At 34.3% G+C, this 15,166-nt stretch overlaps 1 protein-coding gene across 9 annotated transcripts in view; it reads left to right on the top strand.

Annotated features, from left to right (window-relative positions):
- Nucleotides 1-15,166, top strand: part of LOC138703183 (CD2 antigen cytoplasmic tail-binding protein 2 homolog) — a 127,479-nt gene that overhangs the window by 34,353 nt on the left and 77,960 nt on the right. For 5 of the 9 annotated variants that reach the window (XM_069830863.1, XM_069830861.1, XM_069830862.1 and 2 more), the window contains one exon: nucleotides 11,418-11,596. In XM_069830863.1, the coding sequence (XP_069686964.1) occupies nucleotides 11,418-11,596 (179 nt within the window). Of the gene's footprint in view, nucleotides 1-11,139; nucleotides 11,350-11,417; nucleotides 11,597-15,166 lie in introns of those variants that run through there. The other 4 variants (XR_011332993.1, XM_069830860.1, XR_011332992.1 and 1 more) reach the window with 3 other exon arrangements.

Here is a 15,166-nt window from a genome sequence, read left to right as displayed (position 1 = left end):
CGCATCTTTTTTAAATCTTGTAGGCTATTTTAGTCTTTTTCGTGATCTGTTGTAAGATTATAGTCTGTATGGCTGCCCTTCAATCTGATAATTAGAATTTATTTACTCTTTCTTACTTACTTACTTACTTACTGGCTTTCAAGGAACCTGGAGGTTCATTGCCACCCTCACATAATCACGCCATTGGTCCCTATCCTGAGCAAGATTAATCCAGTCTCTATCATCATATCCCACCTCCCTCAAATCCATTTTAATATTATCTTCCCATCTACGTCTCAGCCTACTCAAAGGTCTTTTTCCCTCCGGTCTCCCAACTAACACTCTATATGCATTTCTGGATTCGCCCATACGTGCTACATGCCCTGCCCATCTCAAACGTCTGGATTTAATGTTCCTAATTATGTCAGGTGAAGAATACAATGCGTGAAGTTCTGTGTTGTGTAACTTTCTCCATTCTCCTGTAACTTCACCCCTCTTCGCCCCAAATATTTTCCTAAGAACCTTATTCTCAAACTCCCTTATCTGTGTTCCTCTCTCAAAATGAGAGTCCAAGTTTCACAGTCATACAGAACAACCAGTAATATAACTGTTTTATAAATTCTAACTTTCAGATTTTTTGACAGCAGACTAGATGACTAAAGCTTCTCAACTGAATAATAAGAGGCATTTCCCATATTTATTCTGCGTTTAATTTCCTCCCGAGTGCCATTTATATTTGTTACTGTATTTATTTAATCTATATAAGAAATTTTGCAAACATATAAATAAATAGCCAGAAATGCATATAGAGTGTTAGTTGGTAGGGCAGAGGGAAAAAGACCTTAGAGGAGGCTTAGACACAGATGGGGGAATAATATTAAAATGGATTTGACAGAGGTGGGTTATGATGGTAGAGACTGGATTAATCTTCTCAGGATAGACATCGATGGCGGGCTTATGTGAGGGCAGCAATGAACCTCCAGGATCTCTAAGAGCCATTTGTAAGTAATATGTAAATAGCAGTAACTTAAAAATTTGTTGTATATTCTCCTATAGAATAGTCAAATGAAAAGACAGGGCATATTCATCCCAGTTTCTGCATTCCTGAATATGATACAAGAAATCCATCTGTATAAATTTGTCAACACTCCATATGTGTGTATTTTGTCTCAATTGGCATAATCTTCAAACCTAGTATATCTGTAGCCTACATATAATATTTGTTTGTAGTTTATAGACATTACTTCAATAGTTGCTTTAAAGCTGTAATGATATGTATTGAAAAGTCACTTTACAACATTTTTTGGTGTGTAAAAATTGCATTAATATTACTGCCAGGATACAACGAACGTATTTTTCATACTTGTTAATTGTTTTGGAACCCTACATAAGAAGTTGAATGTCTTAAGAGGAATGTGATGAAATAGAATGGTGAAGTGTTTGGCAGCGAAAATATATATTTTTCTTGTTTTGTTTTTTCCTCCCAATGTATAAAGACCATTATTTCGATATGTAGACAGTGTATATTTCATATGATATTATGCAAGTACTTTCGTTCCTTCACAGTTTATGACATTGTCACATAGAATATATGATGTTTCTTTCAAATAATTCACAATTTAATGCACATTAATTTTATCTTCCATTGTTTTATATGAAACTTTTCATAGCCTATTTTTGGAAATCTATTGAATTCCCAATATGCTCAGTCAGTTTAAGAGAGCAGTGTATTATGATAATAGATGTTTGAAAGAATTTTAGTTTTGTCCTTTAAAGAGAAAATTTGGTACGAACAAATGTAACATTTTTTCCTCAAAATACATGGAGAAAATAGAGAATACAGAAACAAAGAAAATACAAGATGATCAAGGTGAAGACAGATGGATGGGCAGAAAGGCAGGCAGATAGTTTAATTTTTTCCATAATATTCTTACAGTTGCTTTATAGCATAGAATATAGCCTAACATATCCAATTCTTACGTTTAACATATAAAAATGCAAATATGAAATATATATACAGAATTAATACTGGTGCCTTAATAACATATATACAATGCAATATGTTTACCATTTAATAGTACTAAAACATTTACATAGTACAGTGAAATGTCAAGAATTCATTTACAGAATAAAAAAGTGTGAGATATTAAGTAATTTTTTAGTTTTACCTTAAATAATGCAGGGTTTTGGTTATGATTCTTAATGTCTTCAGGAAGACCAATGAAAATTTTTATTGCCATGTAACATATTCCCCTTTGATAGCATGATAAATTTGATAATGGTATACGAAAATCATTCTTTCTGCGGGTATTAGTGCTATGTATGGCTTAATTAGTTAGAAAATTTTCTTTATTACATAAGAGGAAATTTATTAAAGAGTATATGTACTGATTTGTTAAGGTCACAATCTCTCATTAAAAAAAAAAAATTGTCTATACGATTCTCTAGCCTTTGCTCCAACTATTATTCAAATTGCTAAGGAGACAAGGAGAACAAGTGTGGGTTATTTATAATAATAATAATAATAATAATAATAATAATAATTATTATTATTATTACTACTTATTTATTTATTTTGGTAAGGTTAAGGCCATCAGGCCTTCTCTTCCACTCCACCAGGACAGTGCCAGTTAATTCCAGAGTTAGTCCACCGTTGTGGCTGAGGGGTCAGCGAGTCTAACTCTAAATCCAGTGGGCATGGGTTCGATTCCCGGTCAGGACGTAGTTCTACGTGGACAGTGGATACAAAAGAGAACAAGAGGGCATACACTCATTCATTCATAGGGTTCTGCCGGGGCCTTTGCTATAAGTTCTTTATCAGGACTGGATAGCAGAATCGTGACGTCATACAAACGGGGCATGCTCTGCATGCCATTTCTCTTGGGTATATTTAATAGCGGTGCTTGGCGTTATTTACTCTAGTTAATAGTAAATTATATTAACAAGACAGTAATCAGCATAATTATTATTTTATCTACCACCACTACTACTACTACTACTACTACTACTACTACTACTACTACTACTACTACTACTACTACTACTACTACTACTACTACGTACTGCGGTTGTTAAACGAGAGTTGATTGACTTCTTTTCCTATTGTGGATATATGCATGTTCAGCAGTCTTACATGTCGTACCAACATAACTTACGAGACATTACAAACGTTTCACGCTAGTTTGCATAGAAATTCGGCCATTTTCATACCTCAGGGAAGTGTGTAGGGGTAAGAAAATAGAGTGTTATGACAGGCTAGGTTAGTTTAGACTTTTATTATGTCTTACGTACTTATCTGTGACAGGTTAGGTTACTGTAGTTTAGGGTGTTTGTATAGGCAAATCTGTGTTACGTTAGTTTAGAATTTTAGTGTTAGGTTAGGTTAGGTTAGTTTAGGCTTTTATTATTCTTTGCGTATACGAAACTGTGACAAGTTAGGTTAGGATAGTTTAGGCTTTTGTTATGCCGTGTATAGGCGAATCTGTGAAAAGTTAGGTTAGGTTAGTTTAGGATTTTAGTGTTAGGTTAGGTTAGTTTAGGCTTTTATTATGCTTTGCATATACGAAACTTTAACAGGTTAAGTTAGGAAAGTTTAGGCTTTTGTTATGTCTTGTATAGGCGAATCCGTGACAAGTTAGGTTAGGTTAGATTAGTTTAGGATTTTAGTGACAGGTTAGGTTAGGCTTTTATTATTGTCAAGATGAAGGTGAAAGCGATTGAGTGTGGAACTCTTAAACAGGTAGTGATTTTTTGTTTTCTATGTTGACAGTTCAAGTCAGTCGATGTCTATTCCAAATTCGGCGGAAGTCATTCAAAGCTCGTTTCTTACTACTGTTAGTACAGAAAAACGACAGTTAAGAAAGCAGAAAATTGACAGGAATGCGCAGTTCTCTGAAGAAGTAGAAGCAGTATAGTTATTCATGAGATGTCATTTAAATACACACTGTTATCGGTACCTGTTTTTTTGTGAAACTCTGCAATTTTCTTCTTGTTCCTGAAGCACCGGCAATACTATCTTGTTTCATTTTAGAATATTAGCCAATCTAGTTGTGGCTCTAGAAACTAGCATACTTGTGGAATGTTCGCAATCACCCACTGTAAAGTTACCACTATTACCAACACTTTCACATTGTTCACATATTAATGTTTTCAAGAGACGCCTTTGATTTGTTGCATTAATGAAGTCGCTCTCATATTTGTCCGAAATTAAACAATGGAATACATTATATGCAAGTACAGTCACATTTGTTACGAATTGTGTGCGCCACATGAGTCCTCCTCTGTCTATTATTCTTAAATAATTATTCAATTCTACTGTATCACTGGAATATTCTAATGTCTGATCACTGTATAAACTTGTCAACATCTAACACACTTTACTACTACACTTACACACTTGGTAACATAACCTACAATGTAGTAGGCCTATATCAGCGCCATCATATTATTTTCTTCTAACTCAACATCCTCACAAACAAAAATAACATCTTCACAACCACATTCCACAACAGCATCTAAATCTCCCTTATAGTTACAATCATCTCCATTCCCATTTTAAGGGAATTTTAAAAGTAGACGTTAGTTGTCCATTACATAATTTCTCTAGCACAGCGTTTCTCAAATTTTTTTGAAGTGAGGACCACCTTTTTAAGTTACTTGTGATTGGGTACAAAAAATATAATTAGAAAAGTATTGTAATTTGAATTTTTGGATCTGATTTGCCCGGATTTTAAAATAGACAGAGTCTAAAATTTCTTATATCGTCATCTGGAAAAACAGAAATAAAAAGAATTAATGCAGAAACATGCCTGATTTCCAACAAGTAAATATGCAATTTGGCACGTTCTATTATTGGTGTACGACGTACAGTATGTGACCATTTCAGTGTGCAGACTGGGTGTCGGCAAAACTATTAAGAAAGTCATAAATACATGAAAAGATTCGGTACTTTGGACCTCTGTTATGAATTCGGGCGGTCCCTGGCTGGGTTACAGACACGGGATGTGCAGGGAAAAGGTGGCGAGAAACACCACGTTCATGGTGCTTTACATCCCTCTTTTGTTGCTGAGGGTAGAGTGCGAATTCGGTAGACGAGTAGGGTAATAAATTTCATAAAATGTCAGTACTGGGAGAAAAAGTGAAAGGCGATTGCCATGGTTCATTTCCAAACTGAGATTTTCAGCTATAGTGTGATAAGAAATTCGTTTGAATTTTATTTTTTCTTCTGTCTTTTTTGAAGAACCAAAAGGGCAGACCTCGAGGACTACAGGTGGTCCTCGGACCATAGTTTGAGAAATAAATAATTAAATATATGAAAAAATAATTAAATAATAAATAAATAGTTTGAGAAATAAATAATTAAATATATGAAAAAGACCCAACCCACTTTATTAATAACTATAAAATATTTGATTTTTAATAATAATATTATTATCTTACGCAAGTTTTGTAGTTGATATATTAACAGCATGGCATTAACTATATTAATAATTAATTTCTAATGGTAATGATGTCATCAAACCACCTCAAGTTTTGTAGATTTTAATATCCAATACACAGCTATACTCAGAAAATTACACACCGGAGAATCAGACCTGTAAATTATTTTTAGTAAATCTTGAAGTTTTTAATAACCAATTGAATTTCAACTCTAAATATGTCAGCAATGCTGCAGATCATGGCCTTCGTGTAATAGCTTGTAGTTTATTGTAGTGTGTGTTTTGTTTTATTTTGAAATGCAATTATTTCTCAAAACTGATGAAAGATGGATTTTGGAAAATAGGAAAATTATGTAGGAAAACTGACATTTCACTGAAAACTACTATTTTTCTGAAAAACTTTGAGCTTCAAGCTTCAAAATGAGGGGTCATTTATTAAAATCCATTCAGCCATTGTCCCGTAATTTCCATTACCAGTTAAAATTATATATATAAATAGCATAGTTTAGTATACATAATGTAAATAATTTAAATTGTAAATATTAGTGTAATTGTTAAAGTAGTCCATGTTTTGTTCTGCCGAACACAGTCACGTGAGCAATCTGTCAAGTACTTCGCTTGCTAGATGTACTCGCGTCATCTACTTAAAACTCCAGTAATACTTAATCTTATAACCTCGTTGGACAAAGTATGGTCCCTTGTGATAATTGTACTACATCATAACATTTTGTACTTCATGTAAGTATACATATAATCAGAAAATGGAAGTACAGTTGAAAGAAGAGCAGTTTGGCTTCAGGAAGGGAAAAGGTACGAGAGATGCAATTGGAGTCCTATGAACAATCAACGAAAGATACCTAGAGAAGAATAAAGAAGTTCTTATAGTATTTTTGAACCAAGAAAAAGCGTTTGACAAAATGGATAGGACGAAATTGATGGGGATCCTAAAGAAAATTGGCGTGAATTGGAAAGAGCAGAGGCTATTCAGTAACCTTTATATGAAATGAGTCAAGTCAGGATAGGAGAAGAAATGTCAGAAGGAAGCAAAATAGGAAGAGGAGTACATCAACGATGCCCTTTATAACCTACCCCGTTCAACATCTACTTGGAGGACTTAGTGAAGAACTGTTTTCAGAACATGGGCGGAGTGATAGTAAGAGGAAGAAGAATAAAGTGTATAAGATTTGCTGATATGACAATGTTAGCAGATGAGGAGATGATAGTAAGGGATATGCTACTAAAGCTAAATGACAGCTATGAGCGATATGAAATGAATATAAATGCCAACAAGACGAAGACCATGGTCATAGGAAGAAAAATAAAGAAGGTAAACTTGCGAATTCTAAATGAGGCAATAGAGCAAGTTTACAACTTAAAATACTTGGGATGTACTATAAGCAGTAACAAGAAGTCAAAAGGAGAATAGCAATGGCAAAGGAAGCTTTTATTAGGAAAAGGAGCATCTTATGCGGACCTCTGGAGAAATAACTAAAGAAAAGACTAGTGAAGTGCTTTGTGTGGAGTGTATCATTGTATGGGGCAGAAACATGGACATTACGATGAAGTGAAGAGAAGCAACTAGGAGCATTTGAAACGTTTACAGTTCTTGCATTATGCATTTGTACCATTATCTTATAATATAGTGAGTCCAGCTTAGGTTTAACATCATAGCTATTTATAACTTTAGTTGTATTAGATTTTAGATTCAGACTCGAAATTCTTGTATATGTGATGATATCTGTGGCTTCATGCAAAATACCACATCGTCGCACTGGCATAGTGTGCTTGATTAGGATACACAAAAATGTCGATTTAGACTCAACAGAATTTAAAAAGTTACCATAATTTATTGGCAAACCTCGTGTATTCTGGTACAGAGACTCAAGCATTTTGTGTCACACTCAAGGAACTTCGATATGAAGAAGTGGATTCCAAACTGGCATAAGTCCAAATGACAAGTTATGAGAGAAATGACGAAAAATGGTAAAATAAATTTAACAATAGCCCTATAAACTGGAAAAGGATAAATTAAAATGTGAATAAAGCAAGTTAAAATCTTAAAAAAAAAAAAAAAATAACTTAGGACACTTTGGAATCCACCTCTTCATATGTGCAACCCCCCCCCCCCCCCAGTGGCATGGCAGATATCCAACCTGCACTCCACCTCCAACCAGATATTCAGAAACATTTGTACTGTGGATAGCTTGACGAATTTTGTGTCACAAATCGTTGAAGTTATCCTGAGGTACATGATACACTTGGTCTTTCACAAAATTCCACAGGAAAAAGTTCAGATGAGTAAGATCCAGTGAGCATGGAGGACAAGTGAATGCTTCGGCTCGAATTGACTTCCTTAGGATTTTTGCAAAGGTCGTGTGAATCTTTCCACTTTTTTCTCAAAGACCTTTATTTTACTATGCTTTCCATGCAATGACACAATACAGCCCATTTCTCTTAATGCTTGTCCCATTTAACTATGCTCACATCTAGGTAGGAACATCTTTGTGATGCCAAAGTTAAATTCATTCTGAAATGCACGTTGTCTACACTTCACAGATTTCATTTCCATCAGTGAAAGAATGCAGAACAATTTCTGTTGAGGTGTTCATATCGTCATCTTTGCTCATTCTGATCATGCACACCACACCAGCACCAAAGTATGGTATTTTTCATAAATTGTCATAGATATCATCATATTTACAACAATTTCGAATTGGAATCTTAATACAGTGAAAGTTATAAAACGTCGTAATATTAAACCTATAAGCCAGACATGTGGTACAGTACTTATATAATGTGTTATGATCAGGGAACGGATTTATATGGACTAAAAATATATGAAATATGTAAATATATATGTAGTTATTTTTACCAAAATATGGAATTAAATATGGATTTTTACCAAAATATGGAATTAAATATGGACTTAAAATTATAAAAAAATGACTATGTACGTTAAATATTGGTACATTTTAATCAAACTAAACAAAAAATATAATGGACGTACCTTATCTTCCAATGTAGTTTCAACAAAACACAATTTTTATTGTCTGTTACCATAACAATAGGTTACAAACATTTCTTTCAAGTGCTGAAAAGTGAATCTTCTTCTATTGTCTCTGAGGATAGATTTATACTGACTAAAAGAGCGTTCGACGTCACAAGAAGTAACTGGTACATAATTCAATTTCACAATGTCTGCTGGGGATAAGTCCAAGTTAATCTTCACTGTTGATTCACCACTCATCACAGCAACAACCTTTTGTAGTTCTTCATATCCAGGGTTTTTTTAAAGTACAGTGTCCACCTTAGCTCTTACTGCATCTGCAACTTTACCTCTACCACGATTCAGTTGTTCCACAGTACTATTTATAATTTCAAAACTTTCAGATAGTGAAAGGTGCCTATTTTGGAGACTTTTGAGCGTTTTTATGATGCATGAAAATGTATGCTGAATGTGAGCTAAGTCATTCTTCACACTTATGTCACAGGTAACTGTTTTCGCAGTATCAATTGAGACTGCATCTTCAGAGTCCAATGCAAGGAGAACATTGTTAATAGAGTCTATATGTTCGGCATAATATTCAACTGCTTCTAGCCATGTACCCCATCTAGTTAAAATTGGCTTTGGTGGCAATGGAATTTCAGGGTACATTTCTTTCAACACGTTAACTCTACTGGGAGCTTTGAGAAATACTTTTTTCACTGATGAAATCAACAAATCTACTTTAGGGAAATTGGCTCTGACCACTTCTGCCACACGATGAAATGCATGCGCCACACAAGTAAAATGAGTCAATTTAGGATATACAACAGATAATGCTTGTCCAGCTTTGACCATATAAGGGGCAGCATCGCTAATAAAGAATAACACATTATCGTACATAATACCCTTTGGCCACAGGATACCCATAGCTTCGTTGAACAGTTTAACTATAGTTTTGTTATTGCACTTTTCTAGAACATCACAATGTAAAAGAATTCGTTCAGAATATTGTTCACTTAACAAACCGATAACTACATTACCAACAAGTCTACCTTCTTTGTCGGGAGTCTCATCAATGGAAACCCAAATTGAACTATCTTTAATTTCATCTCTTATCTTCTGTATTGTCTCATCGTAGATGGATGGAGCATACGTCTTCCTAAGTGTTGACTCATCCGGGATTGTATGTTGAGTATATTTTTCAAGGAATTCCCTGAAGACCTTATTCTTTAGTTTGTAGAGAGGAATATCAGCAGAGATGAGAGAACGGCACAGGTCGATGTTAAACTCAGATCTTACATTCGATGTTGTTGGTTGTGTTAAAAACAATTGTCTCTGCTTGGAATTTAGTTGTTTGTTGGCCTGATGTTTACTAGTTGTAATGTGTTGTTGCACCAGGAACTTTTGTGTAGATGATACTGCACACTGACACAAATTACAAAATAATATTTTATTGTCAGTTGATAAACCATCTTCTTTAAATTCTGAAATGTAACTTGTTAGTTTTGATTTTAAATTGACTGAATGACGTACTTTTGGCATATTTACCGTCTTTATAGTATGATTTACAAAACTGAACCTATGTGTACTCTGACTGGCATTTAACTGTTGAGCTGCACAACTGAAGTCTGTTAAAAATTTTAAATTAAATTAATACAGTTTTGTAACTTACTTTCCCATTGTTGATAGGACTGCTAATTTTCAAATAACTCTGATGTTAAAGGGATTACTGAACATGTGTTTAAATCTCTATTGTTGAAATGTATTTTTAAAAGTTAATGGAATTTTGTTTTGTTTTATTGTTAAACCTAATATAATATGGACTGTTTTATATGAAATATGGAAAATATATGGAAATTAACGAAAATATGTACTAAACTCTAAAATATGGAAAAATATGGAAAATAAAAGTAGGATTTTTCAACCCTACACATTGTGAAACATAAAGATAATGCAAAATATAAATTATATTAGCTTTATAAGTAAATATGTATTTACATATAAATCCTTTCCCTGGTTATGATCTTAAATTTTTCCATAATTTCGTAAGCGTAACATCATACAATGTTGTATTAATTGTATTGTTCATGAATATATTCTAGCTGTATTCTCTTTCATAAAATAAGCATTAATATCCGTTGTAGATCACAATTCAGTCACATTTTTCTTTTCATTTTTATTGGTTCTGAAATCTTGCTATCATGCTATTCTTAAATTCTTTACGGACTTCTGTTTTCCTGTTTTCAACTTGTTTATATTGTCGTTTCTCAGAATTATTGGGAATATTATTTTGTAAATTTTTTTAAAGTATTAATAAATTACTGTTCATGTTACCTTAAGTTTCTCACAACCAATAAAATATGATATATGGTTATAAAAGTCGTTCTTTTACAATACTGCGTATACAACTTGTGCTCTTCTTAAAGTGACACTTTTCTCTCTCTAAGATATTCTCAAATCATGTTTGAATTCATTTTGTATGATGCAGATAATCCATTACTATATTTTCCTTTACCTTGTTTATTAATGCAGTCCTTATTTTCAATTTCTATGTATCTGTTTATTTCATTCATTCGTAATTGTCTGCCCAAGGGCAGAATCTATCAGTCCAAATCCAATTTTTTCCATTTTTTCCATTTTTTCCTCTTTTCCTCCTACTTCATAAACTATCTGTACAATCTCTATATCTTAATATTGATCTGCTTATTGTTGTGGTTTAGTCAACTGTCCGAAGACAGGTCTGAACCTCATAAGTGACACCATAAAGCATCACTCATGAGGCATCTAGGCCAGGAGATAATTGCATACATCGCTGACTAGTTACATATTACACTAATCAGACTTCAGATGTATACAAACAATTAATCTTCCTCTGATACATATCATCAAGTGATGTACCTACTGCCTGATAATAGATGTACATATCAGCCAGAACTTCAATCAGAGGTAGCTCTGATTTATGGTCTTTTAAATTTTTTAATGCAAAATAAAAATTAGAACTATTACTTCCTCAGGAGGCAACAAAACTATGTCAGCATCAGAGCGATGGTGGCAAAAGAAAGCTGGACAAGATGATGGTCAACAGGGAAACCAACAGCAACTAACGGATTTGACAGAACTGGCTAATCGTCTCCTTACTGAAACTGGTAACATGGATATTTACCAGGAAAGCTATGAACATATATCGAAGTTGGTAAGTTCATTTAGATAAATATCTAGAATGGCTTTCTTACATAAATTTCAGAGATATATGGTCTTACTAATAAACCATATATAGTTTTTATAGGAGACTTAAGTAGAGTTGGGACAGAAAACATTACTAATAAACCATGCATAAGCTATGGATGTATAAACAGCCTGTAATTATACATGGGAATTGCTTTGCAGTAGTTATATACAGAAATCCCTTGTTTGAGTGTTGTACAGAGATAAAAAAAATGGGCACCCCTCTAACAGCTGTTTGTATAGATTGTCATTTTACGATGATGGTTGCCTTGTAACCACAGAAGAACAAACCAAGGAGCACAGAAGAATTAGAATAATATTGCTGTAGCTATACTCTTTGACCAAAATATAATGTGGTAATCGACCAGGTCCAGTTGTACTGTCGATACTTAGCGTGGCACACTAACGCTCAGAATCGGATGCAATAGAGAACCACAATTTTATTATTCTATCACATTTTGTAATGAAGTAATGACGAAACTATGACATAGCTATGTAACAGTTGTACTGTTATACATGACATATGTAGTGATTATTGGAATTTACATACGAATTATGAATGAGTTATTCATTGTGTAAGTATAAGACAGTTAAATGTCTGTATAAGAGTTTTTATTAGTAAGACATAATAAAAAAGTCTACCAGAGACATTTCGAAATGTTATAAAGTCATGGCAATTCCAACTTTGTAATATAGCTCAGAAACATGAACCTTAACATTCTGACAACTTCAAAGAATAGAAGTGCAGAAATGAGAAGTCCTAAGACCTTTGGTCGGATATATTTTATATGATCACTAGGCCTGTGACATTGGAGCATGTGTACAGTGAAAGAAAGCCAACTCACTCCAGGATATAGGTACACGGAGTACGCAGCACTCTGTACTGTACAGTCTGCAGAAGAGAATAATACATACATCTCTCTGAATGGCGTCTAACCTCCTCTGCTGTTTGGGCGAGACATGTGATGCATACCATCTTTCTGTATGTTTACTGCCTTTAACATATTGGATGCTGCATCGGTAACAATCAGAAGTACCTTGTCATGCTCTATACCTGATGGCCATAATAATTGCATTGCATGTTGAAAAACCCTACATATTGTAGTTGAGGAGTGCAGTTCCAAAACCCTCTAAATCGATTTGAGCAAATTTTTCAGGAAACGAAAAAAACTTTTACTGCTTTTGTTTTTATTTTGAAATTACTGATTTTTTTTTCTAGTGAACTTAACTTGAAAGTAGAAAACATCAATATAATTTTTCATATAAATATTATAAACCATATTGCCAAAAATTAATGTTCTTTTTTGTATTTAGTGGGTTTTGGAACTCAATCTTTATTTAGAGGATATTGGAAAGGAATAAATGTATTTAGCGGATATTGGAAAGGAACTTTAAATATGTCAAGTTTTAGACACGAGATGAAGCCTATGAAAACAAAGATTTCAACTCATTCAATCATAAATGTTCTGCCCATGCGCAGATCTTTCACTGCAAACCCAGCATTCTCCAATCGTTCCTATTTTCTGCCTTCCTCTTGGTCTCCGCATATCATCGGTATATCATAATGTCGTCTATCATCTGATATCTTCTCCTGCCCTGAACTTTTCTCCCGTTCACTATTCCTTCCATGGCATCCTTAAGTAGACAGTTTCTTCTCAGTCAGTGACCCAAAAAATTCCTTTTTTCTCTTTCTGATCAGTTTCAGCATCATTCTTTCTTCATCCACTCTTTCCAACACAGCTTCGTTTCTTATTCTGTCTGTCCGCTTCACATGCTCCATTCTTCTCCATATCCACATTTCAAATGCTTTTATTTGTTTCTCTTCATTTCGTCGTAATGTCCATGTTTCTGCCCCCATATTTTTCTTTTTTTTTCTTTTTTTTTGTAGAAATTTACTCTACTTTGTTTTTTTCCCCTTTATCCATTTTTTCTTTCTCCCCTTTTTCGTTTCTCTTTCTCTGTTTTCCGCTTTCTTAAACTAGTACGTACACAACACCCATGCCCAAGGCGGGACTCGAACCCACCAAGTGATAGAGACATGCCGTGCCCCTACTGCTTGAGCCATCCAGGCCGGCAAATATACAATGGCACACTCCACACAAAGCACTTCACTCGTCTCTTCCTTAGTAGATTTCAGCTAACATATTTTTTTATAGAAGCTTTACAAGGATATTATTGATTATTATACTGTTCACGTAAATAAGAATGCAGATTGAAGATAAAGAATTACTCAAGAAACAATCTATAGTCCACACCTGTGGAGTAACGGTCAGCACGTCTGGCCGCGAAACCAGGTGGCCCGGCTTCGAATCCCGGTACGGGCAAGTTACCTGGTTGAGGTTTTTTTCCGGGGTTTTCCCTCAACCCAATACGAGCAAATGCTGGGTAACTTTCGGTGCTGGACTCCGGACTCACCGGCATTATCACCTTCATTTCATTCAGACGCTAAATAAACTAGATGTTGATACAGCGTCGTAAAATAACCCAATAAAATAAAGAAAATAACCTATAATCATGCTACAAATTTGGATATGGTGGGCTACGTGCTCGAATACATACGAAAGTAATCATTACTCAACTCTTAATAGAACACTGTTGAGCTGAATTCCAAGAGAAAAATATCTTCAAATGTATGCAACAATCACACATATCACAATGGAATCCCAGCAATAAAGAACATAGAATTCAGTCCAGGATTTACTTTGAACAATCTCCTTACAAATACACTTTGCTCCTACAGCTTCAGGTCGTCACTTTCATCGACCAAAAATATCTCCAGATGTATGCAATAATCACAAATATCATAATGGAATTCCAGCAATAAAAAATAGAACTCAGTCCAGGGTTTACTTTGAACCATCATTTTATAAATTGACATTTACTCCTACAGCTTCAGGTGACCAAAATGTTGTTGTTGTTTTCTAATGCCAGGCTTTTGACAGTAAAGTCATTTGACCTCTTTCACTCCAATATTTTTCAAAGATATTATCGTGACCAGCCAATGAAGCACAGATTTAGGTAACCAAAATGTTTCCTTCGTCTTCTTCTGCTTCCTCTGCTTGCTCTCCATTTTCATTGATGAGATGGGCATAAAATTCCAGATCGTTGTTTGTTTTCCACAAAGGACCGAAATATTTTGAAAAAAGTTTATCAATATCTTGAATTTTCTCCTTTATTACTGCCACCCCAAACTGTTTTCTTTGCAACTGCAAGTCATGGATCGCTTCTCCTCGTTTCAAAAGACTTCGGTAAACTCCAAAATCGTTACGATAGTGGCATTCTCCTCTCACTAATACACCTGACTTCCCTTTTTGAAGAAAATTCTCTTAGAAGGGGCTAAGTTGAAAATGCTTTCAGCACCTGTGTCACTCCTTTCCTTCCAGCTGTTGACAGGAACATCATATACTAGCTTCTTAACAGTTCCTTCTTCTACATAAATTCTGATGTATTCAGAAGAATCAGTGATCGTATTTATTTTCCTTATTCTTTTTCTAATCTACCAAAGACTCTACCTGCGGGAAAACATGATAAGGCATAC

Source organism: Periplaneta americana, chromosome 7 (genome assembly GCF_040183065.1).
Source record: "Periplaneta americana isolate PAMFEO1 chromosome 7, P.americana_PAMFEO1_priV1, whole genome shotgun sequence".
Taxonomy (NCBI): domain Eukaryota; kingdom Metazoa; phylum Arthropoda; class Insecta; order Blattodea; family Blattidae; genus Periplaneta; species Periplaneta americana.
The sequence above is the reverse complement of the archived record's forward strand: the minus strand, read 5'-3'. Positions and strand labels throughout refer to the sequence as shown.